This window comes from Cryptomeria japonica, chromosome 11 (assembly GCF_030272615.1).
Source record: "Cryptomeria japonica chromosome 11, Sugi_1.0, whole genome shotgun sequence".
Classification (NCBI taxonomy): Eukaryota; Viridiplantae; Streptophyta; class Pinopsida; order Cupressales; family Cupressaceae; genus Cryptomeria; species Cryptomeria japonica.
The window spans coordinates 102,653,002-102,679,572 of record NC_081415.1 but is presented as its reverse complement, the minus strand read 5'-3'; the positions used below and the strand labels follow the sequence as shown (position 1 = coordinate 102,679,572).

Below are 26,571 nucleotides of genomic sequence, written 5' to 3'. Positions count from 1 at the left end.
CTTTACATTAACAAGTAAGCAAACATATGACCTGCTTAACGTTAAAATTAAATCCTCTATATTCATATTTATTTTTGTAGGCAAAAACCCAAGAGTATGCCCCTACCCCTTTTGCAATTCAATCTATCAATGTTGGGGATGAGCTTCCTTCAACATTGCTACAAGTTTTGTCATTTCGGAAAATGCAGAACAACACAAATGATACTGACATACATAAATTAGTGTTATCAGATGGCACATACATGCAGTTAGCAATCTTGCCTTCTAAATATGCTACTCTGATAGATTCAGATATTCTAAAAATAGGCACAATAGTCCAGTTATTGAGTTATACATGTCAATACATATGGAACACAAGGTAGGAAACAAACTATGGTTATTAAATACAATATGTTTCATCTCTATTTAATTTTGTTTGAGTATAATTAACAGTAATTTAAAAAGAAGTCTTTTGTTTTCACAGAACTATTGTATTACTTAGTCTGGAAGTGAAACAAAGTGATTGCCCATTCTTTGGTAAACTAGTATACCCGTTCAAAGAACAACAACCAGAAATAATGTCTGAGGATAGACCATCAACATCTAAATGATCTCTTTAGTTTGCTACTGAATTGCCATCCCCACAAACAACGACTTTTGAAAATATAAGCCCTATCAAAACTTTGAATCCATACCAGAATAAATGGACAATCAAAGGCAGAGTTACTCATAAATGCCCTATTAAGGCATATAGCACAACCACAAAAAATGGCCATGTGTTTAGCTTTGACATTGTTGACTGTGAGGGGTGTGAAATTAGAGTAGAGTCACATGTTTTGATGAAATAGCTCAGTTACACTCTAACTGTGTGGATGTAGGTTCACATTATATTATTTCAAAGGGATCCATTAAGGAAGCAAACATGAGGTACAACAAACTAAACAGTCATTTAGAAATCATCTTGTCTGATGCATCCATACTAAAATGTTGCACCAACGAATAACAAGCTGAAAAACAATGTCCTCTTTTCATGCCCATTAGTGAATTGTTTCATCTAACAAATAACACATTGGTTGACATAATTGGCCTTTTTTTATATGTTGGAGATAGCATTCCAATACACAAGAAAGATGGCAGTCAAACACAGAAGCATGTTGTGAAAATTAATGATCTATCTGGTTCAAAAATTAACATCAACCTATGGGGTCCAATGGCAGAACAAAAAGGCCTAGAATTGAAAAATATGTTAACCAATGATAGTGTCGTTATCCTTGCTTTGCATAATGCTCATGTTGGCTATTTCAATGGGAAGCTTATAAACATAACAGTTGCAACCACATTACATATCAACCCACCTTTTCCAGAAGCAGAACCTCTAACATTAAGAGGAAAGGACCCTTTGCTTGTTGTACCCTTGGTTGCAGAAACTATCCACATAGATGGGAAATATACTAGAATGACTATTTCTTCAATCCGTGAGAGGATGAGTGTCAAACCAGAAACAATTCAGACTACTTTGCTAGTTGTTCTATGTTTTGTAAACGTAACAGATCAAAGTTTTTGTTATGCAGCTTGTCCACTGATAGTCAATGGAAGGCCTTGCAAAAAAAAATGTACAAAACAACTTGATGATTCTTGGTTCTGCCCTAGATGTGAAATGACTATGCAAGACTGTAATTATAGTTACCTCTTGCCAGTAAAGTTACAAGATGCCATAGGTACTCTTTGGGCCACTGCATTTGATGAGGGTGGCATTCATTTGCTACACAAAACTACAAAAGAGCTTTGTGCACTACAAAATGATGCAACAACAACAGAAACACCTTGTTCAGTGATTAAAAGACTGTTGTCACATCACTATTCATTCACACTACTGGTATCCACTGACACATACAATTCGGAATCAAAGATGAAAGTCACAGTCAATAAAGTCTCTCCTGTTGACTTCAAAGCTGAGTGTGATGCACTACTTGCAGAAATTGGTCGCTTAAGTACACAGGCTTAGAGTTATAACGCATCTTTCCTAATTATTAAACTTTCAGTTTACAATACAATTATTACATTAGATAATTTACATATTTGATATTTTTACAAATACAAACAATTACCTTTTATGAACACATGGTTGCTTCTATAAATATCTATATGTACATTTCTTATATCTATTTCTTATCTCTTTGAAAGTCTTTCCTCTTGACATAAGTTATTTTCACTCATGCTCATTACTTTTAAATGTACCGAGCTCTATCTTATTTGCAGAAAATTTATACATATATGCACATAAATCTTGTTTTTTTTTTTAATATCTATTTGTATAACTATACAACACTAGAATTATTCATAGTTATAGAATTCTGCATATATACAAGTATACTTGTATATGTACATATCTATATATAATTATTCATAGTTTTAGTCTTTTTGATATATACATGTGTAGTTATATATGTGCATATGTTCATATACAGAACTTTGAATTTTTAAATGATACGTATATATACATGTGTATATGTATACACACATCTGTATGTATTAGAAATTACTATATCTGTACATACCTATATTAGAATCATGCTTTTAAAAACATGCAGCAACTAACAAGAACAAAGAATTATACACACACACACACACACACACACACACACACACTATAATTATTCATAGTCTTAGTTTTTTTTATATATTCATGTGCAGTTATATATGTGCATATGTTTGTATACAACACTTTGAATATTTAATTCATATGTATATATACATGTGTATATGTATAGATACATCTATATGTATCAAAAAATACTATATCTATGCATACCTATATTACAATGACACTTTTGAAAAATCAAGTTACTAACAACAACAAGTGTAGGCAAAAAAACACTACAAAGTCAATTTATGACTTTGCAAAACCCATCCATTTCAAGTAAAGCACTTTATAAAACCCATACATTTCAAGCAACATCTCAACCTCACATATATACAGTAAACAACACAGGATTTTAACATTTCACATAGATGCACCTATATTTATATATGTACATAACTACGTGTAGAAGTATTTGTATACTTCATTTACATGTATATAAATATGTGTACATATAAGTTGAGTAAATCACAAGAACAAAACAACAGAGTAGATGACTACACATACAAATAAACATCACAAAACCACTTTACATACAAAACTAATCCTCTAAAACCACATAATCATAGATCAAGCAATTTTCAATTCTCAGACATTCTTAATACATACTTCAAAGTTCACTATCTTCAATTATGAAAATTTTGACATACCTCTACTTTCTTTGAAATATTAGATATCTATCTAGCCTTGCCCTCAAGAAATTGATGCTATCAAATTGAAGAGAATCCAGACCAATAGAACTTACTATGCAAAGAACAGAGCCAATATCTCCAAGAAACGACAATTGAGACGTCATGCACTACAGAGAGCTGGCAATAACTTAGGAAAGTTATTACAAATAGAAAACAATGATCTTGAGCAAATTAATGTCAATCAAACACATTCCACTACTTCTAAACTTGCTCTGAAGACTCCTTCATTTCAACATGCATTGTCTAATTTCTGGAAAAGGATTGATATGTTGGAGATCACATAGCCATGTTCTGTTTGTAAAGAAATGTATGTGGGCATGACTATTAAAAAAGTCAATCACATACTTATGTGCATGAGATGTTGTGGTGAAAGAGGCCTCCACCGTTTCTCATTATCAAACAATATGGACCCAGGTGAGCAACCTTCTGTTTTAAAGTCTCTCTCTGAAGTAGAAGAAAGGCTCATATCAAGAATTGCCCCTGTTTTGCAAGTAACACATGCAAGGGGAGGCCAATACAAATATTATGGCCATACAATTAAATTCCCACAAGATATTTTTGAAATTGCCATAACATTACCCCGTCATATTAAGCAATTAGAAATTCTTATTGTCCGTAGAACCAATTTGAAAGGATTAACTTATGACTATACATGAATATATTTCACATCATGGATGCATTGGCTTACAAAATGAAACATGATCAATACTACAAGGATGTAGTCATTGATCTAGATGCAGTGCATCTCTTGCCAGACCAAACCACTAACATTACAGAGCTACTGCATTCAGTGCATTCACTGCAAGAAGATGTTGTTCAAGATAATTCAACTCTGCCGAATATTAATAATGAAGAATAAATAGGGGAGAATACTTCCTCATTTATCCCACAACTACCATCATCAATACTAGAACTCGATGCCATAAAACCATCCTACATCTAGATAATAGCAACAACAATGTTGTTGCTTGGCCACAAATCAGTACATCACCTATCAATGAGTACAATACAGAGGGCCTCCTTTCCATGGCATTCCCAACACTTTTCCCTTCTAGAATGGCTTTACCACTACAACAAAGAACAAGGCATGTACATTTACATGAATATGCTTTGCACCTGATCAAATATTATGATCAAAGATTTGGGCAACATGTTCGCTTTAGATATTATATCTGTACAATCTTATGATGAGACATCGATCCCAACAATCAGCTATTGTGTTCATTAAGACTAATCTAGAAGATAGTCTTCCACGCAATCTTCATGGTCTAAAAGAATACTTACAAAACACACCCTCGAATGAATTACCAAATCATATCATGCGATATGCAGCCTCATTGCATGGTACACAAGCATTTTGGAGCAAATCCCGATGAGACCTTACATCAATGATAGAACAGTTAGGTGCACCTACACTGTTCTTTACCTTAAGCTCAACTGATACAAAATGGCCAGACTTGCATAGGTTATTGCAAAAAACAAAGTCAACTACTATACCCAACAACAAAAGACAATTTATTGAAAATTTAGTCAATAATCCACACATTACAGCTTTATACTTGCACTTAAGATTTCAAATCTTTCGTGATGAGGTCATTGTCAAACAACTGAAAGCCATTGACCACTGGTACAGATATGAATGGAAACACTGAGGATATGGATCATATACATGGCTTTCTTTGGTTATCAGAAGTACCAAATATTGATAACCTTGATTGGTCAGATCATGCAAGTAAGTATCCAATCAGTTAAACATTTCTTTGACCAGTACATCACAACAAGGAATCCACGTACTGAAGAAGCTTGCTTGAATAGGCAATATATGCCCGCAATTTCAGATCCATGTCTTGCAGATACATAGATCATATCCAGGTGTGATCCTTGTAGTGATTATACTGAGTTGCTTAATGTTGTCCAATGACATACAAAGTGTTCAAAGTATACCTGCTTGAGGAAAAAAAACTCAACCCTTCAATGTTGGTACAAAGCTCCTTGGCCTGAACAACATGAATCCTCATTGATATTAGACCACAACAATAACCCATCATATAAGCCAGCAAGGAATGACAATCGTCTAAATGTACACAACCCAACAATGCTCGCCATATGGAGGGCTAATGTTGACTGTCAACCTGTCTGCTCCAAAAAAGCAGTTCTCCAATATATCCCAAAGTACGCATCCAAAACCGAATAGAAGTTAGAAAGTTATACTGATATCCTAAAATGCATAGTTGGAACAACAAATTCAGACGATACAATTCTCTTAGCATACCAAAGATTGCTGATGGGAATCGTTGTTGATAGGGACATTAGCGCACAAGAAACTTGTCATATGTTGCTTAAACTCCCATTGATATCTTGCACACGCCAATTTGTAACGCTCAATGTTGGCAAAAGAATCTTCCGACACATAGCTAATTGTGATGAAGGATCTCAAACCTCAATATCTTACTTCTCAAACTACATGAAACGACCATCAGAATTAGCAAACCTAACTCTGCTTCGTTCAGCCCAGCTATATACATACTCTAACCAGCGTAAATCATGTAAATGGATGAAAAGAAAGCTACCAACAATTGTAAATGTCTACCCACAACACAAATCTTTACATTTAGAAGATGACATTAGTTTTGAAAGTTTTTGTTGGAGTGAATTGCTTCTTTACAAGCCATTTCGAATCATTCCTCTACATATAGGGAACTCAACTGAAGAAATTATAATAAATTGGAAACATCTTCAAAGTACAGATTACAACCATTGGCATGTAAATGGTTTTGAAGAACACATTACAACAGAAAATGGTGAAGAGCTACAACTAGAAGATATTCACCAATCTACTCATGAAGATCTGTACGAATGGGAGTTCTTGTCACAAATGGGAGCATCGAACAACTTGGACATTGCCACTCTTCAAATGCTTGGCAGACATGATTTTGATCTACACTTTGATTGGACTGCTTCTATACCTGATTAAGCACTACATTCAAAAGCATCTCAATTTATTTTAACAGAGACAAGCCAAGCACCCCACAGCCTTGCCAACCCGCATTTAAATGCACCTACTAACTATGAGCTTGCAAGAAACCAAAGCATTGCACTTGATATCATTAAAACTCACGTTGAACAGAACTTGCATTCTTCACCATTATAGTTAATCATTCAAGGCATAACAGGTACTGGAAAATCATTTCTTATTGACTGCATACGTAGATAGTTAAATTCAAATTTAGAACATGCACAATACCTTTTGCTTGTACTAGCACCAACAGGTGTTTCCGCATATAATATCCAAGCAACCACAATCCATGCTGCCCTCCCTATACCTATTCAATAATACAAACCCTTGATAGGCCATTCCCTATTAATGTTTCAAGAGCAATGCAAACATTTACATTACATTTTAATAGATGAAATGAGCTTTGTTGGCCCTCAATTACTCATTAAGATTGATAAAATATTGTGAGAAGCTTTTCCCAATAGACAACATGAATCAATTGCAGCTATCTCAATCATTTTAGTTGGTGATCTTGCATAGCTTCCCCCAGTTATGGATAGGCCATTGTACACATCTCACTCAACGACACTGCCTCTATGGCACACATTCAATACTATTGTGACCTTGGATATTCCATTTCATCAACAAGGCACAAGTTCTTCACAGATAAGTTTCTGTGAAATGTTGCTTAACATCCGCAGCACAACACCATTGCAAACAGACTAGGAATCCCTCCAATTGCGGTCAAAACATGCTTTGACACTTGATCAGAATAACCACTTCAACCAATAGAAGCATTTATTTGCAACAAATGCAACTTCAAGTGCACACAACATAAAAATGTTAACACAATTACACTCACACATTGCACGTGCAACAACAATCATTGCCCATCAAAGAGATAAGCAAGCACACCAAGAAGAACAACTAGCATTTGAAATTCTTCTTTCTGTAGACCAGGAAATTGTGCTCATTGCAAATTTATGGATAGAAGTTGGCCTTGTAAATGGTGATTTGGGTCAAATCAAACAAATTGTCTACAATGCAGCTTCTAAACCACCTGATTTGTCAAAATATGTGGTCGTTCTTTTCAAACATTATACTGGGCCTTCATGGAAACCACAAAATGCAAAACATGTGCCCATTCCACCAATTACTAGAGGAAACCGTACACAAATTCCACTAGCAATGGCATGGGGCATTACTATTCACAAATCATAGGGGCTAACATTAGACTTTGCCATAGTTGACATCAACAAAACATAGAAACAAGGCCTCACATTCACAACACTTTCAAGAGTAAAAGCAATTGAACACCTACGCATACAACCAACCTTCACCTACCAGAGGTACTCATGGTTGAAAGGTGCAACATCAATGATTCTACAAAAGACCAAGGAAGCCTGCTTGCTGGAGCTTTCACGCACAATAGAAGAAACATACCTACAGAACAAACAAAATTAGGTATGCAAATCAATCTTCATGACGTTTTCACGTGTTGTATATCTTCTATTCAATGCATCAACCAAAAACAATATTTATACTTTTCAGGATCAACAACACAACTAATGTGTTGTATATCTTCTATACAATGTATCAACCCAAAACAATATTTATACTTTTTAGGATCAACAACACAACTAACATCTAAAAAATTGAGGAGCCCTTTTACATGTCCCAACTCTGCAACAAAAGGTACACATCTACCACCCATTTCCTGTTCAACTATTTTATTGCTTTCAACAATTTTTTTCCCTGCTATTTGCCAAAATTACTTTCTCATACATTGTTATTTATCACGGGTTCCAAATGCAACCCAACAAAGAAAACTACAAAATACATGAATATAACAATTACAAATATTAGCCACTTGTTCAATACATTTAGTATCCACTAATGATGTTCTAATACAACATTCTTGCTTTGTTTATGTTCTTTAACTGTTTGTGGATGTGACCACTTTTAGTCTGCAAGGCACCTCTTCCCTTTCATAGGTATCATCGTTTGTGAAGGTTAGCTTTCGATAGAGAACAACATCCAATACACCAAGCTCATTACTTTCAAGGTATGTAAACCTTACCCACTTGTTCAATACATTTAATATCTACTACTAATGTTCTAATACATATTATTTTCAACACTCTTCAAATTTTCTGTGGTGTACTTCTAGGCTTCTTTCTTTGTTTATGCTCTTTAACTATTTGTGGATTTGACCACTTTCAGTCTACAACGCACCTGTTCACTTTTACACATATAATGTTTTCTGATGGTATTTGCTCACTGTGTCTCTCTTTACAGTTGGTAAGTATTATAATATTTATCATTAGCTACCTTTTTCTCATTAACATCCCTTTACACCTTCAGGTTCTTTTGATTGAATAATTGAGCTTTCAGTAAAGAACAACATCAAATGCAGCAAGGTCATCACTTTCACGGTGTGTAAACCTTACTCACTTGTTCAATATATTTAATATCATCTAATAATGCAAAAATATGTATTATTTGCAACAGCCTTAAGATTTTCCATCTTGTGCTTGCAGGCTTCTAACATTAACTACCTTCTCTCTTTAACACCACTTCACACTTTCAGGTTCTCTTCACTCAAGAATTCAACTTTCTATAAAGAACAACACTCAATACACCAAGCTCATTACTATCAAGGTATGTAAATTTTTTCAGAATACAAAATACTGTTAGGTAGATAACTATATCATAACCACTTAGAAAAATTAACTTGCTTTCACTTCTTAAACAAAATTTAATTATTGATTTCAAAAAGTTCTCTGGAGAAAAGCTCTCTCACAACAAACAAATATTGACATGAATGATAGGTGAGATTCCCATTGTGCCATTTCACATTCCATGAGGTATTATATTACTAAAAATTACTTCATTTCAAATTTTCAAGGTTTTAAAAGTATTTAACTTCACCAAACTTACATGTTTTCTAAATCTAACTTATATAAATGAAACAATGATGTAGGTCATTCATCATATAGATCACATGGAATTCAACAAAAGGCTATATAACATGCTGCTCTTACCAGCATGGGGAATGGAGGGTGGATAACAACAATACTCTGGGTCCAACAAAAACATTTGGTTGGGAATAATATAGCCTACCAAAAAAAAATGTAAATCAAATATTCATGACATTTTCTTCAAGTACATCATGCTGCATACACCAACATGGGGGATGGTGGGTGGAAAATTTTCAACTTTGGGAACAACCATTGGTTGGGCTATGTACACCAAAATTTTCTTACTATACAATTATCTGTTTAACTTTGATAAAATTTTGTTATTCAGTTATACAATACTTCTATGGCATGAATGTAAATCAATATACCTCTGAATATTACAACTCTAATACATCTACTAACATATTGCCTTTACAATTAGACCTATCAGCCTCCTGTAGCAGACACTCCCCCTACAACTGCTAGTTAAGTTGGTGGGGCAATTTGTAGCCATTTTCACGTGCTTAAAATTGCATGCCTTAAAAAGTAAGGACTTCTATTTTTTTGGAAAAGATTTCAAATAATCTCGTAGCAAAAAAATACTTTCTTCATGGGACCATCTCGTCCTTAAAAATAGAGCTTAAGCCCTCTCTATGGGACCTTGTCTTATTAGTCTCGTTCAAAACACATCTCAACTATACTAATTATAAACTAGTAAAAAAAACTAGTCATTGGGTTCTTCCAACTCTATTTTTTTTCCACATCTCAATTGAATGTGGTTTGTTGGAAGGGGGTACAATGGCCATGTATGTTAAAATGTAAGTTAATATTAGCACTCGTATTTTAGTGTATAATGGATATGTTGTAGAGAAAAATTTGGACTATTTTTTTTATATATTTTGGCAATAAATGAGGTCAATTGGTAGGTCATTTAGAAAATTATATTGTTTGTATAAAAAATGTTTCAATGAAAAAGTGATGGCTTCAAATAAACTATGCATCCACTTACATAGATCCAAACACAATTGAAATAAAACCTTTAAATTGGGAAGATAATCAAGTTCCATTATCGACAACCTTGTGTTATGTTTACAGTAGGGGAAGAGAGAGAGAGAGAGAGAGAGAGAGAGAGAGAGGAAGAGATGGGGATTGAAAAAGGAGGAGATAAAGGAGGGAAGAGCAAGAGAAAGGGGGGGAGAAGGAGATAACGATAGAGATGAATATAGAGATACATATAGATACATATATAGATGGAGATGGGTATTGAGAGAGAGAGAGAGGTAAATATATAGAGGGAGAGATTGTGAGAGAGATATACAAAGATAGAGATAGAGAGAGGGGGAGAGATGGATAGAAGATGAGATAAAGATAGAGGGAGAGATAGAAGAAGAAATAGGGAGAGATAGAAGAAGAAATATGGAGAGATAGAAATAAAGAGGAAAAAAAATAAAGGTATAGAGGTCTAGGAAAAGGGGGGAGAGATGGATGGAAGGAGAGGGAGACATGTCTACAAATAGAGGGTGAGAGAGGAAGGTAGAGTTAGAGATTAAGATATAGTGAAAGAAGAAGAGGCTCCAGACAAACAAATAGAGAGATAGAAAGAGGGCGAGGGAGAGATAAAGGTAGAGATATGTAGACAGAGAGTGAGAGACAAAGAGGAAGAGATGGAGAGATATACAGGAAGAGGGGAGAGATAAATAAAGAGAGACGTAGTTGGTGAGAGAGTGATATACATATATAAATATAAGGAAATATAGAGAGAGGGGGAGAGGGAGAGAGAGACATATAGACTAATAATTAGAGAGAAGTAGAGATAGAGATATAGAGAATGAGATATAGAGAGTGGGAGATAGATATGTGTGAGAGAGAGAGAGAGAGAGAGAGAGAGAGAGAGAGAGAGAGAGAGAGAGAGAGAGAGAGAGAGAGAGAGAGAGAGATGGATAAGAGGATAGGGAGGGTGAGATGAGGATGGATAGAGGCGAGAAGAGAAAGGAAGGGAGAGATACAAGTAGTAGTTTTTGCCTCACAAATAAAAATTAGGTATAAAAAGGGAACTTGCTTAACTATCTAGGAAATAGAAAAAATAGAAAATAAGTATTTGGTTATAGAATTTATCCTACTCAAAAAGTAATAGTGCTTCATTTGTCTCGATGATCATAGTATGACAAGGTGCATGTGATGCTAACCTATCATGCAATAATAATTTTTCTAGTCACAATGATGAGTCTTGTGTTATGCATGTTTCTACTTGAAAGCTCGACATGAGAATGCTGATTACAACTAGCTAAAAAGCATCCAAAATATTTGATGTACTTAAAATTAGTTTATTTCACTTTAAACTATTTTATTTATTACATAATTACATGAGCATGAATTTTAATTTTTAGTGAAGAGTTATTTTATTTGCATTGTTCACTTTATTTTTATTTGAAGAGTTATTTTATATTTGTATATAACTTATAGTTTTATTTTTTATAAAATCACCTTCATTATTTCAATAAATGTTTTGTTTTGTTTTTACTTCAAAAATATGGTAAGTATTATATACTTATATGTCATTTTCTAGTAGTTTGAGATATCAACATATAATTAAAGTTTTGATATCTTTGTATTTAAATAATATACTATTATATCACTAGCAATTGTACCTTGGTGTGTTATGGGTATGTCAAAGAGGCTTGGAAGGTCAATTAGGGAAAATTTGGTCTATTATTTGCATAAATTTAAATAGTAGATGAGGTCAATTGGTAGGCCATGATGTTGTTTGTGCAACAAAGGTCTCAATGTAGAAGTGATAGCTTAAAATAAATTATGCATCTACTTACAAGGATCCAATCATAACTAAAACAAAACCTTTGAATAGAGAAGATAATCAAGTTTCATTACCAACAAGCTCATGTTGTGTTTGCAATAGGGTGAGAATGAGAGAGAGGTTGATGCAAGGCTAGAAAGAGGAATATATACAGGGAGAAGAGTGAGAGAGATGGGTAAAGATATAGAGACAGAGAAGACAGAGATATAGATAGAGTTGAAGACAAAGGTGAAGAATAAGAAGATGAAAATGGAGAGAAGGGGAGAGACCTGGAGAAATAAAGAGAGAGGGGAGAAGAATAGATAGAGATAGAAGAGAAAAAAAAATAGTTGGAGAGAGAGGGGGTGATAGAAAGATAAAGATAGAAATAGGAAGTGGTATATAGAGAGAGAGGGAGAGATATAGTGGTAGAGAGATTTAGATAACTAGATAGAGATGGAAGAATGGATGAAAGAAGTGATAGGGAAAAATAGATATAGAGAGAGAAATAGATATTTATAAAGAGGGCAGAAAAGAGAAAACAAGGAGAGAGAGAGAGAGAGAGAGAGAGAGAGAGAGAGAGAGAGAGAGATGAAGACAAAGGTAGAGATGAAGATAGAGCAAGAGAGGAAGGGGGGGAATAGATAGAGAGATAGAGAGAGGTAGAGGGGGAGATAAAGATAGAAATATAGTGAATAAAGAGGGAGAGAGGTTGGGGAAGAAACAAAGAGAGATATAAAGGAAGAGGAAGAGGGTATATATATATATATATATATATATATATATATATATATATATATATATATATATATATATATATATATATATATATATATATATGGTGAGATGGAGTTGGATAGATAGAGATGTAGAGAGAGGTGGAGAGGAAGAGATATAAAGAGATACAAATAGAGATGAAGAGAGGTGGAGAGGAAGAGATATAAAGAGACATACAAATAGAGACGGAGAGAGGGTGAGATAAATATGGGAGATAGAGGGAGAGATAGACGTATATTGGAAGAGAAAGAGATAGATATAGAGATATATGAGAATAAAAAGGGGTGGAGAGAGATGTAGAGATAGGGAGGAAATGAGGGATGGAGTGTTGGACATTGTTGTTGCTAGGATATGTTGTTGTCATTGATGTCAACATATTCCTGTGATTTGCTCCAATGATTGTTTGGGAAGATCTTATGATCCGGTTTTGCAGTTTTGTTTTGTTGTATTAGTGATTTGTAGAGTTCGATATTTCCTCTGGTATATTTCGGTGTGATCAGATCTTGAGCTGAGATTTTGCGATATTATTTGAGATGATCTTGTGTATCTTCATTTCATATGGTTCATGATTTGGTGCTCCGCAAGTTATCTTTCTTTGTGATAGTTGTTGATTAGTTGTGTTCTTGAGTTTTAGACATTGACAAATGAAGATTTGATAAGTAGTGTTGGTGATTCTAACGTGCTTGCTAGTCTTTCCTAATTATGTCCTATTTGTTTTGATGATCTGCATTGATCGTTGTGCACGTTATTGGTGGTTTTCATGAACCGGTGATGATTTTCCTGTTATGCGGTATTTCTAGCAGTGTAGCGTGTTGTGGTTGATCTTGGCATGATTTTCAGTGGAGTTGAGCATTTGGGAATTTTAATTAGGTCCATGTTATGTCATGTAAATCATTATATTGGTCTGGTGGTTGATCTTTGTATCATATGATGCAATTTTGTAATTGTGAGTTGAAGGTTTAGTCGACCTTGTTGTCAAGGTTGATGATTTGTATATATAGGTGATATATTCATGTAATTTAGGTATCAAGGTTGTGTTTGCATTATCAGAGAGTGGTGTATGTGCAAACAAGTGATTCATCCTTTGACATTGTGATTGAGAAAAGATTAGTGTTGTAGGGTAGACATTTGTGCTTAACTAAAACTATAATCAGGCATTTGAAGATGTTATTCTTTCAGTTCATTTCTTTTGGATTGTAGTTTGAATCTTGTTGTAAGTCAGTGAGACTTCCCTAAGGGTTGTAGCCTTTCGGGTCATTATATTTGAGTAGTGAGCTCTAGGCAGTGTGCCTGAATGCATGTGCATTCCCCATTGTAATATTTTCACATACTATTGTAGAGTATCATCTTACTGTGGGTAGGTTCCCACAGTGGTTTTTCCCTTATCCAGGTTTTCCATGTCAAAATCTTGGTGTTGTGTGTTGTGCTTTCAATTTGCTTGTCTCTATTATTGTTGCAATTTATCAAATCTGAATTTGTGATTAAGTTTATCAGTTCGGTGAAAACTTATTAACCCCCCCTCTCAGTTTTTTTCATTGTTGTTTCGAACATGGAGAGATGGGGAGAAATAGAGAGAAGGGTAATATAAATAGATAGAGGGGGGGACCAATATAGATACAAAGAAATATAGATAGAGGGAAATGTAGATAGATAGAAAGGGATAAAAATATCAAGATAGAGATATATGTATAGAGGTAGACAAATTGTACAAGAAAGATGAAGTGGACAATAGAGAGAGGTGGATATATATATATATATATATATATATAGAGAGAGAGAGAGAGAGAGAGAGAGAGAGAGAGAGAGAGAGAGAGAGAGAGAGAGAGAGAAGTAATAGAGAGAAAGGTTTGGACTTTAGAGAGAGGGAGAGAGAGATAGAGAGGGGGGAAGATAGAGATGGAGAGAAGGAGAGAGAAACATGGAGTGCACATGTATACACATTAGAAAGAGTAGAAGTAGAGAGATAAAAAAAGAGGGAGTGATGGAGAGAGAGAGAGAGAGAGAGAGAGAGAGAGAGAGAGAGAGAGAGAGAGAGAGAGAGAGAGAGAGAGAGAGAGAGAGAGAGAGAGAGAGAGATAACTTATAAAATATAAAGGGGGTGAGAGAGAGGGAGGGATTCAAGGAAAGAAAAAGGAAGAGAGGGGAAAATATAGATAGAAATAGGGTGGCAATGAGAGAGGGGGAGAAAGAAAGATAGAAAGATAAAGGTATAGGAAGTGATATATAAGAGGTAGAGAGGGATGTAGAGAGAGAGTGGGATAGATGAAGAAATCGAAGTGTATAATATCTATAGATAGAGAGATAGAGTTAGAGATAGTGACAAGGATGGAGAAATAGAGAGTGTGTCTCCATGTGAGTGAGAAAGATATAGAGACAAGGATAAGGAGGGAGAAACAAGGAATGTGTGTGTGAGTGAAAGAAATATGAAGATAGATATAAAAGGGATAAAGATATATAAATAGATATAAGGGGGAGAGAGGGAGAGAGGGGATATAGAATTAGAGAGATATGAAAAGAGAAAGAAAGAGGGTGAGATGGAGTGGGGAGGATAGAAGGAGAAAAGAGAGATACATGGAGAGTTAAGGAGATATAGATTGGCAAGAGAGATAGAGATGGAGATAATAATAATCAAATAACATACTAGCCCTTGTATAACTCCTTGAGGACACATGTTATCCTTAAGTTATTGGCATGGAATGAGTAATCAAAAGTTAATTTCTCTCTCTTGCTCTCTCGCTCTAAGCATTTAGTTTTGGTCTTAGGTTGAATTTTTTTTTGCTATAGAAATTAAAATAAAATTCAAATATAAGCATTCTATAGTAATAAAATTTTAATAAGACAAAATATATAAAAAGACATAATGAAGACATAGAAGAATTAGAATAAATTTAAAAAAACAAGATAAAAAGACATAATGAAGACATAGAAGAATTAGAATAGATTAAAAAAAAACAAGATAAAATATTGAATAAAAGAAGTCAACATTAAAGATATTCTTATCAAAGAAAGATAGTAATGAAAGAAAGTTTTTAATTCAGAATATAATTATTTCATGGTAATTAAAATTTTAATAAGGCAAATAATTATAAATTAAATTAATTTTAATATTTTTTTAATTATTATTTGTAATTTCATAAAAGATAAATAATTAAAATGAAGTTTAAACTTAATAAAAAATCAATCCTTTCTTCCTTTTTCAATATTTTTTCTTTTTCTTTTTAGAAGCTTAAAAAAAAGATAGAATAACTTAATAAAAGAATATTAATTTTGATCAGATAAAGATAATAATAAAAGATAAATGGAGGGAAATAAAAATTGCTCCAAATATGGAATCAATCACTCCTCAACAATTTGTTGATGACACTATACTCTTTGGTGAAGCATCACTAAGAGAGGCAAGACGTATCAAGCGAACATTAGATAAATATTGTATAGATTTCGGGGCAAAAAGTAAAATGAACAAGTTTGAGATATTTTTCTTCAATACAAGTATTAACAAACAAAGAGAAATTTTCATAACTTTGGAGATTAAATTTGGGACTCTTCCCGAAAGGTTCTTGGGCACCCCTCTCTTCTCTAATGCTAGCAGATCAACTCTTTAGAAAAGATTAGTGGACAATTGTTTGAACAACCTAGAGGGATGGAAAAGCAAATGTTTCATGACTACAAGAAGGATTCTCATGCTTAAAAATGTGATAACAATGATCTCACTATTTTTCATGATGTGTTTAAACATCCCGTAGAAGGTGTTGAAAACTATAAATCAAAAAATGAGGATTTTTTTAGAATGGTGAGAATGAGCGAGATAAAATTCCATTGTTGGGATAGGATCCAGTGTGTAAACCTAAGGAGGTAGGAAGTGTAGCATTGAGAAATTGGAGTTTGATGAATGAAGCTATGGGTGCCAAACTTCTATGGAACATGTACTTGAAACCAAATTAGAAGTGGATTTGAATTCTAAGGAACAAATATCTTGATGGCTAGAGAACGCATCCTCACTATACGGATTCCTCCAAAAGAATCTGCAATTAGGAATTTCATCATCTCTTGTCAAAAATGTACTAACTAATCACATCACATGGCAACTTGGGAATGGCGAGTATGCAAATTTTTAGTTGGACTTGTAGACATATAAATCTGACCACTTTCTTAAATAAATATTTAATATTTATTTTAACCATATCCCCCTATTAATTAAATCCTATTTAATTAATTTCTTCATTTTCATCTATTTGATTAAATAAATTATTCGATTTATTTAATTAAATTCACATAAACCTTTTCTAGCCTTTAATTAAATAGATCACTTTATTTAATTAATTCCCCTTTATTCCTTTTAATTAAATTTACATTTAATTAAGTTGACCCTTTCATATAATTAAATCTAATTTATTTATAAAAATCCCCCCACTTGTATTTATGAAAGTTGCATCTATTTTAGTTGAAATAAAGCAATTTTATTTTGATTAGAATTCATTTTCTCCCACTTGCATTTTCCTACATCTCCCACTTGCCTCCTAAACCTCTTCTAGAGCCTTCTAGATTCTTCTAAACTATCTTAATTAACTTTAGTCCCTCTAAACATGTCATTTCCCTAAGTTTGAGGAGGTCACTTCTCAAATTTGGAGGAAAGTATTCTAAATGCATTTAAGGCTATATTTCTTCAACAAGCTAACTTGTTGAGTTCCCCCAAATTTGGAAGGACTCTTACAAATTTGTCCCCAAAGTCTTCTAAACCATTAATGGTTAACTCAACCTCCCTTCATGGTTAGAGACTTTCTTTCTAACTTAACCCTCATCTAACCCAAGGGTCTCATCAAGCACTCATGGATTTAACCCTAGTTATCCTATTAACCCTTGCATAAGAGTTTACCCCTTGGGTAAAAGCTTTATCCAATGGATAACCCTAACCTAACCTTAACTCCTAAGGTAACCTTCATGTCTTCTCAGGCATTTAATGGCTCTTGCATCTCCTCTCAAGCCACCTCTTGTTGACAATTGTCACAATTTCATTGGTGAAAATTGTAAACATGGATTGAGTAACTTTCAATCCTAACCCTTGTTAAGATTATTCAATCTCAACCCTCCATTGCCCTTTTTTACCTATAAATAGAGCTCTCATTCTTCATTATAAAAGGATCCAAAATGCATCTACATTATAGTCTAAATTACTAAGCATTTTAGCCTCTCTTCGTTAAAATATCATCATAAATATTTAGAAGCATTTCATTTTCATATCAATAGTCTATCCATGCTAGTATATCATGTTAGGATAATTTAGCAACATCTTTATCATATCACTATGGTCATCTTAACTTAATCATCATAGCTTTTAACATATCATATAGATCTTAGAATGCATTCATTCATATAGATCACAATATCACTCGTTCTTGGATTTGTCATTCCCAAGTCATTTGCTCAATGATCTGAGAGAAAAACATTGACTTTAGGGATCCTATGAGATAGAGAACAATGGAACACCCCTTGGGAAGTTAAACTAGTTCAAATCAGTTTATGTACTTGCACTGAGAGTCTCATTGGTATGTAGGTTATTTGATCTCGATTTATTCATTTTGATCACCATGTTTTCCTGCGTATAGGACTCATGGGAAGGCTACAAACCTTTAAGAGGTGATCAATAATGGGAAATGATAAAACAAGTCACAACAAAAAAATGGGTTCAGAGGTTTTCTAATTTTGTAACAATCTACTCAAAGAATGAAGTGGAGAAATGAAAATTGAAGGAGGTGCAAGAACTAGACCTCCCATCTCAACAAGAGGAAACTTTCAAGAGATTGCTATGAACTAGGAAGATTGTGTTTTTAGGGGGGAAAGATGAAATTATTTGGTGTGGTGTGAAGAATGGAAATACTTGGTGAAAATTGGTTATCAACTACTTAAATAGGACATAGCAGGAGAGACGTGGCCTCATAAGCTATTATGGAATGGATGCTACCTTCCTAAGGTAGGAAAATTTGCATGGCTTGTAATAAAAGGGCAAATCTTAATAGGAGTTCTATGAATTTGCAAATTAGGTTTTCATGGACTTTTTAAATGTTGGCTTTGTCAAGATGCAGAGGAAACGTTGGACCACCTTCTTTTACATTGTAAATACACTTCAGACTACTAGCATCTCCTACTGTAAAAATTGAATTGGTGAATTCCCCTGCCTCTCAAATTAAAAGAGGTTTTTCTTAGGTGGAATTTGGGGAACACAAGATCTGTATATTCATGAATTTGGTACAAAGAAACCTCACTTCTGATTTGGGAAGTTTGGAAAGAACAAAATAAGAGAATTTTTTAGGATAAAGAGGAACCCATTCAATGTTTGTTAGCATTTTGGAACTAGCTATTTTTGAAACTGTAAATGTTGCCACATATAGACATAACTTTCAAAAATATCCTTTCAATATAGCAGACAAAATATTACAATCTCAATGGTTGATGTTGAAATTTTAGAGTGATAATGGGTTTCAGAGTGTTGATCCCACTCTAAGAGCAAATGAAGTAGTGGTGTGGTAAAAACTGGATCAAGGATGGATTAAAATCAATTTTCATGGAGCATCAAAAGGCAATCCCAAATCTTCAATTGCAAGTTGTGTTGCAAGGAATGAATATGGTGCAATCTTAGCAATTGGTGCTAAAAAATTAAACGATGACACAAATAACGAAGCAGAATTACAAGCAACTCTCCTTGCAATTATGTTAGCTAGTCGATTTTCACTATCAAGATTGTATTTAGAAGGAGATTCACAGATCATAGTTAATGCAATCTCATTGAGAGAGGCTCAAAATTAGAAACTTAATAAAGTTATCAAGTTGATTAATAAGAAGCTTCATAATTTGCAAGATTTCAAAATATCACACATTAAGAGAAAATGCAATATGATAGCAGAAAAGGCATCAAATTGGGTTGTGAGTTGAATGAAATTGATGAAATTGACTATTGGGATGACACAATCCATGTATTGTTTGAAATTGGTGTAGTGGATGTTGGACATGTGGGGAAGGAGGGGATGTGTTGATGTTGGCAAGAAGGTGATTTGACACTGTTGAAGTCATGCCTATTTGAGGAAACCATTAATGCAGAAAATCATCGACTAAGCAGAGGTAGGAAAAAGGGAGAATTTTCAAACTGGTAATAGATTGTGATGTTTTTGGGGTTGGTTTCTATTTATGGGTATAGCTTATATGTGCTTTAAAATTCAAAACTAGAATATGAATTTGATAGTACTATAGCTGGTAGGGGTTGATAGTTACGGTTAGTTGGATGATGAAGTGGATATTACCTGTACTTAAAGGTTTTTAATGGGTCAATGAGTTATGGTAGTTTGGATTTGATATGGTTGTGCCAAATTTTGTAAACCGAATATGTAATCTTTTGCTATTATTAATATTAATATTAAAACTTTTACTAATAAAAAAAGATAGGCTTTTTTCTTTTTTTGTAAGGACACCATAACTTTTGAAGAATATAATTAATTATTTAACTTATTTAGCATATCACCAAGTGTTAAATGAGTTAATTAATATGACAAGTTAACTACTTATTTAACTCATTTAAAATATCATCAAATAGATTGCTTCTAATTGGAATCTTCCTTTTGACATCTCAATTCCTATTTAGAATGCCAAGAAGCCTAAAGATAAAATTTTCTAGAAAGCTCCTCCTAGGGATTGGATTAAGGTTAATTTTGATGGGGCAGTCTATTGGACATTGTTGCTACTAGGATATGTTGTTGTCATTGATGTCAACATATTCCTATGATTTATTGTAACCACTGTTGCAGATTGGTTTATTGGGATCATGGTTCAGTGTATGGAATATTTCTAGTATCATTATATCTTTATGTATTGGTTTTGGTGATCCGAAAGCTTAATTGATCATATCATATGATCCAATTTGTAGTTTGATTTTTCTTATCAGTGCTTTGCAGAGTTTGGTATTTCCTTCGGTATATTCCGGTGTGATCAGATCTTGAGCTGAGATTTTGGGAGATTGTTTGGGATCTTCATTTCATATGGTTCATGATTTGGTGCTCTGCAAGTTATCTTTCCTTGTGACAATTGTTGTTGCTTAAGTGTTTTTGAGTTTGAGATGTTGATCGATGAAGATTTGATAAGTGGTGTTGGTGCAGCTATTGCAGATGATTCTAATGTAATTGTTGGTGTTTCCTAATTGTGTCCTGTTTTTTTTATGATCCGCATTGATCGTTGTGCAAATTTTTGGTAATTTTGTTGAGCTGGTGATGTTCTCCGTGTTATATGGTATTATTGGTGTTGTAGCGTGTTGCAGTGGATCTACCATGATTTCTGGTGGTTTTGTGTGTTTAAGCATTTGATTTAGGTCCATTTTATATCATGTATATCATTATATCGGTCTGGTAGTCAATCTTCGTATTGGGTGATGTAATTTTGTAATTGTGAGTTGAGGGTTTGGTCGACCTTGTAGTCAAGGTTGATGAATTGTATAAGTAGGTGATATGGTCATGTAATTTAGGTATCAAAGTTGTGTCTACATTATCAGAGAGTGGTGTATGTGCAAACAAAGTGATTCATTTTTCTGTGTGGTGTATTGAGCAGAGATTGGTGTAGATCAGACAAATGTTCTTAATCAGAACTATCATTAGGAATTAGCAGATGTTTTTATTGCAATTCATTCCTTTCGAATTATGGTCCAAATCTTGTTGTAAGTCAGTGAGACTTCCTTGAGGGTTGTAGCCTTCCAGGTTATTGTATCTTGAATAGTGAGATCTAGGTAGTGTGCCTGAATTCAGGTGCATTCCCCATTGTAATTATTTTCACATACTACTGCAGAGTATCATCTTATTATGGGTAGGTTCCCACAATGGTTTTTTCCTTAACCGGGTTTTCCACATCAAAATCTTGGTGTTGTGTGTTGTGCTATCAATTTTCTTATCTTTGTTGTTGTTGCAGTTTATTAGATTTGTATTTGTGGTTAAGTTTGTTAATCCGATGAAAATTGATTCACCCCCCCTCTCAGTTTTCTTTCATTATTGTTGCCAACACAGTCATGTGTAACCCAAGGCTTAATGGTTGTGGGGACGTATTGAGAGATCACAATGGCAAGTTTGTTTTGTAGATGACACTCCCTCTTGGGACTTAGACAAACCACTTAGCTGAAGTGAATATAATGTACATTACCCTGAAGATGGATCAAACCAAAGGTTTCAATCAAGTCCATATTGAGAGGGATTCACTAAATATTATTAGTTGTTTAAATCAAACTCACCACCCTAGTTGGTCTATTCAAGTTTTGAAACAATTGTATTTCTATAATCGAGTCATTTGAGTAGTACCATATAACTCATATTTACCATGAGGGAAATTTATTGTTGCTAATGTTTTTTTGAATATAGGGGTTTCCCTAGAATTATTTCAATGGTGGGATTCTAATAACCCCTTCCCCCTCAAGACTTTCTCAATCATTAATCATGAACTCATTAATTACTAAGGTGGTGTCTCCTTCCATACTCATCATGAACCCTTATGACATCACCATTAATTTCCCATTGATTATTAGACATTTTGGGGGCCTCATTTTTCTTTGTTGCTAGTTTCTACCCTTGTTATTTTGGATTGCTTTTGGTTTGAGTATCGGTCCAGATTACAGTGGCCCTCACCCTATTTTACATGGTCTTTGTGGTGCTTTATTTTCCATCGATGGGGATAGAAGTCATGTGGAGCTTGACTCCTGTGACAAATTGAAGAAGACAAAATTTTGGGGTAAGCATGTTAAGGGTGTTGTCACTCCATTCATGGAGAAACTGCATGACACTAACTCCCATGTTACTAGGGAATTTGTCAAATAATGGAAGTATGGAGTTTTAAAAGTTTATAAGACTAAATTAATGACCTCTAAAGAATTCATAGCTCAAATCACAAGCCATCATTTGAAGGGAGGAAAATATTTAGAGACCAGAAGTTGTTAGATGATGTCCTAGATACATCCTTCAGAGACCAAGAAAGAGATTGAATAAAGAAGACCATGTTTGGAGGCTATGATTGTAATTCTATTAAGCCCTTTTGGGTAAAGATAATAGAGGCTATAATGAGGTATTTCATATTGGATGTTAGATTCACTAGTTTGCATGGACACAATTTCATTTTGTTGAATCACTTTCGCCATAAAGTAGTTGTGTCATTCTCCTTTCACTTGTTGTCTTCGCTAGAGGTTAAGATAAAGGATCATAAGTGTAGCATCCTAAAATTGTGACACTTGCAATTTCGACTGCATTTCGGTCTTCACGATGGCGACGCAACACGGAACCTGAATGGAGACCCCGAAACCTGTTTATGACACTAAAAACTGCATTTTCAAGCACCCTGGCCTGAACCTCCTTTGCACCCTGCTGTCCCGGGAGGTGGGACCAGAGCACCCAGTGCCCTGGTCCTTCAGGACCAGGGCGCCCAGCGCCATGGTCCCCCAGGACCATGGCGTCCAGCACCCTAGTCCCTGGCCCTATTTTGGGCCCGGTCTCCTTTGGGACTTCGGGTCTTTTTGTTTGCAATTTGGAAACTAAACTTTCCTGGTCGGCCTAAGGTCGGGAAAATCAGTCTATTAACCCTAATTGGCAAGTATATAAACTACATTTTCTCTCTCATTTTGGGTAGAGGATGAACATATGAAAAAACGATATTCAAGCATTCAAGCATTCAAGCATTCAAGCATTCCTTCTAAGTCTCCATTCAAGGCTAAGTGTTGCATTCAAGACAAGGATTCAACCATTGAAGAGGAGATCACATACTACAACATACAACAATACTACAAACAACAACATCTATACCTTCGCACATAAGGATACAAACATCCTTACAACAAGGTATTAGTACTTGTTTTACATTACAATCATTTACATTTACAGCATTTCTCATTTCTTGGTTAATTCCAAAACCGGGGTTTTACCTAAAGGCAAACCCCTAATCCCTAACCCCCCAATCGTCTTCGCTTTTCTGTGTGTAGGTTGCAGGTACGTGGCTAAAATTGAAGATCTGGAATCCTTGTGCAGAGACGAACAGATCCCCCTTCATTTCGTGGATTTTTCGGAGGACCGTGTGCACGCCGGGCGCCATCGTCCCGTCAACTTTCGCTCAAATTTGCAGGACAGCGCCGTATCGACATTTTACTGCTAATTCCAGGTTCACAGCTTCATCCTATATCCCTATCTCAGTTTATAAGCGAATCTTTCTCACTTTCTATGCATGCCTAGCTTAATTCTCTTATCAACATTCTTTACAAAACAGGGTAGCCTTGCTTCCTTAACCCTTGAAACGCATTTAGCATCCAATCTTGCATTGTGTGGGATTGGATCTTGTGGGTTTCAACCCCTCTTTTGAATGTAAAGTCTCCCAAGTGAAAACCATCAACCCTAGCAACCTCCCTTCTCTCTCCTCGGAGTTGGAAGAGGGGAGAGCAACTAGGGTTCGATTGCGATTTTCCGCTTTACATTTTGGTGAACCCGACATGAACATCCTTTCTGATTATTCATGGCTAGATCTGAAAATTGGATTCCTTGATTACATTTCCATGTTTGATCTTTTGCAAAATTTTAGAGGTTGATTGCATAAAAACCCTAAATTTTCTTTTTGGTAATTGAACTTGTGAAATATTTAATTGTTAATGCTTGCTTCAGATCTGCCCTTCTATTACAAATTATCAATTCATGTTTGTGCTTTAATTTTGAAAATTAAGTGGTTAAGTGTCAAAACCCTAATTTTTGAAACCCTCTCGATTCAACCTTTGTCCAACAATTTCACTGATCAAAACATCCCCAAATCAGCTGTAACTTTGGATTCCGCAATAAAATTACAATATCTTTCATCCCTGAAAATTTGGAAAAAAGTTGCGAGGACCATGTGCACTCCGAGCGCCATCGTCCCCGACATTTTTTCCGAAATTTCGGGAGCAAGATCTTACTGTATTTTCCTGCTAAAATCCAGAATTTTGGCTGATTTTATCAATTATAACACTTTCAAAATTACAGTCAAAGTTGATCTTGTGATTGCTTGGTCTAGGGCTTCTAATCATTCAAAAATTGTTGAAATTGAAATCTTGTGTCAAAATTGTGTTCTTACTGTCATAAATCTGAAAAGTGTGTTTGCATTCATTCGAAATTTCAATGCTTTATTCAAATTCTTGCAATTTGTGACTTTTGAAATAAAGTGCTTAATTACAACAACTTTGATTTCTGCTTTCAAAATTGAATTTTGCGTGAAATTGAGTCAATTTTTAAATTTCAAAACTTGCATTGCTTTTGGTATTCTCTCTAAAATCATAAAATTCAAAATTTCAGTTTCCCTCTCTTTTTCAAAATTCAAATTTTGCATTTTTCAACAATCTTGGTAGGGTTCAATTTTGAGATTGCAACTTTAATTTGGCCTATCTACAGATCGTAAAATCACTCAATTTTTTCAGATTAGCTCTAAAATCATCATACCTTTCATCCTTGCAAATTTCGAAAAAAGTTGCAAGGACTGTGTGCACTCCGAGCGCCACGGTCCCGGACATTTTTTTCAAAATTTCGAGAGACTTTCGTGATTGCATTTAACAGCTTAAATCAAGGAGATTGGCTGATTTTACTGAAAATTGCTATCTCTGAATTCAAAATCTTCTCTTCCTCTCTAGTGCATGAGTTTTACAACAACAAGCCCTACTTACACTATTCTCGTTAGACGAAGCCGTAGAATTAAGTCTTTCCGAGGTTTAATTACCGAGGAGATGGAACCTAATTTGAGTAGTCTTTTTAACGAGGACATGGGTAATTCCTCTAATCCTCCTAATGATGAAGAAGCTCTCCATGAGGTTTCTGTAGAACAACTTTCGAAATTGGATAACCAATTTGACGATTTTCGACAGTGGATGTCTCAAGAATACCCCGATAGTCAAGCTCTTCCTTTAATTGAGGGTCTAAAACGTATGATTCAAAGTGATAAGAATGGAATTGATATTTTGCGTGGTATTGCACACATTGTGGATTCGAATGTGATGCCTATGAAGAGTTGCGCTGAAACTTTAGGTTATACACAACCTCCCACTCAAGTCAATCATTCTATTCCTTTGACAACTTCTATTGCTAGCATACCTACCTTTACATCAAACATAATGACTACTTCTATACATGACATTCCGCCTATGATTACCAGTCATGGGAGCAATCCTTCTTCTTCAATTAACCCTATTCCTTCATTCAATCCAACTTCTTCATTCATTCCTTCAATGAGTGTTCCTATTACATCTCCACAAATGAACATGACACAAGGGGGCAATTCATTCAACCATTCTATTCCTCCTTGTAGTGTTCCTCTTGTCCAATCCTCTCCTATGACTAACTATCATAGTGTCCCACCACCTTACTCTTTACCTTCTTTCAATAACATAACACCTCCATCTCAATCTAACACATCTAATATGAATTCTTCGACTGAAGCAACCATTAACAATCTTGCACAAACTGTCTCTTCTTTACAACAACAAATTGCCTCTATGAATCAATCTAAGTTTAGTGTGCCCACATTTGATGTTGCGAGCCCACTTTCTCTTGACATTGTTCGAGCTATCCCTCCTAAACATGTTGAAATCCCACATTTGGAGCTTTATAATGGTAAAGCAGATCCTCTAACACATGTTAAGACTTTTCAAACGATATGTACTGATTTTGCTTATGACCAAAGGTTGCTTGCAAAACTATTTACTAGAACATTAAGAGACAAAG

At 34.6% G+C, this 26,571-nt stretch overlaps 1 protein-coding gene across 1 annotated transcript; it reads left to right on the top strand.

Annotated features, from left to right (window-relative positions):
* The first annotated feature begins 1,189 nt into the window (after positions 1 to 1,189).
* LOC131860055 (replication protein A 70 kDa DNA-binding subunit A-like) lies at positions 1,190 to 1,984 on the top strand. Its single transcript, XM_059214407.1, has one exon. It carries the CDS (start codon positions 1,190 to 1,192, stop codon positions 1,982 to 1,984), a length of 795 nt encoding a protein of 264 aa, XP_059070390.1.
* The last annotated feature ends 24,587 nt before the right edge of the window (positions 1,985 to 26,571 follow it).

What these genes read in the sequence shown, in the direction of transcription:
- LOC131860055 (XM_059214407.1), top strand. Translation starts at nt 1,190, where the DNA reads ATGGCAGAACAAAAAGGCCTAGAATTGAAAAATATGTTAACCAATGAT.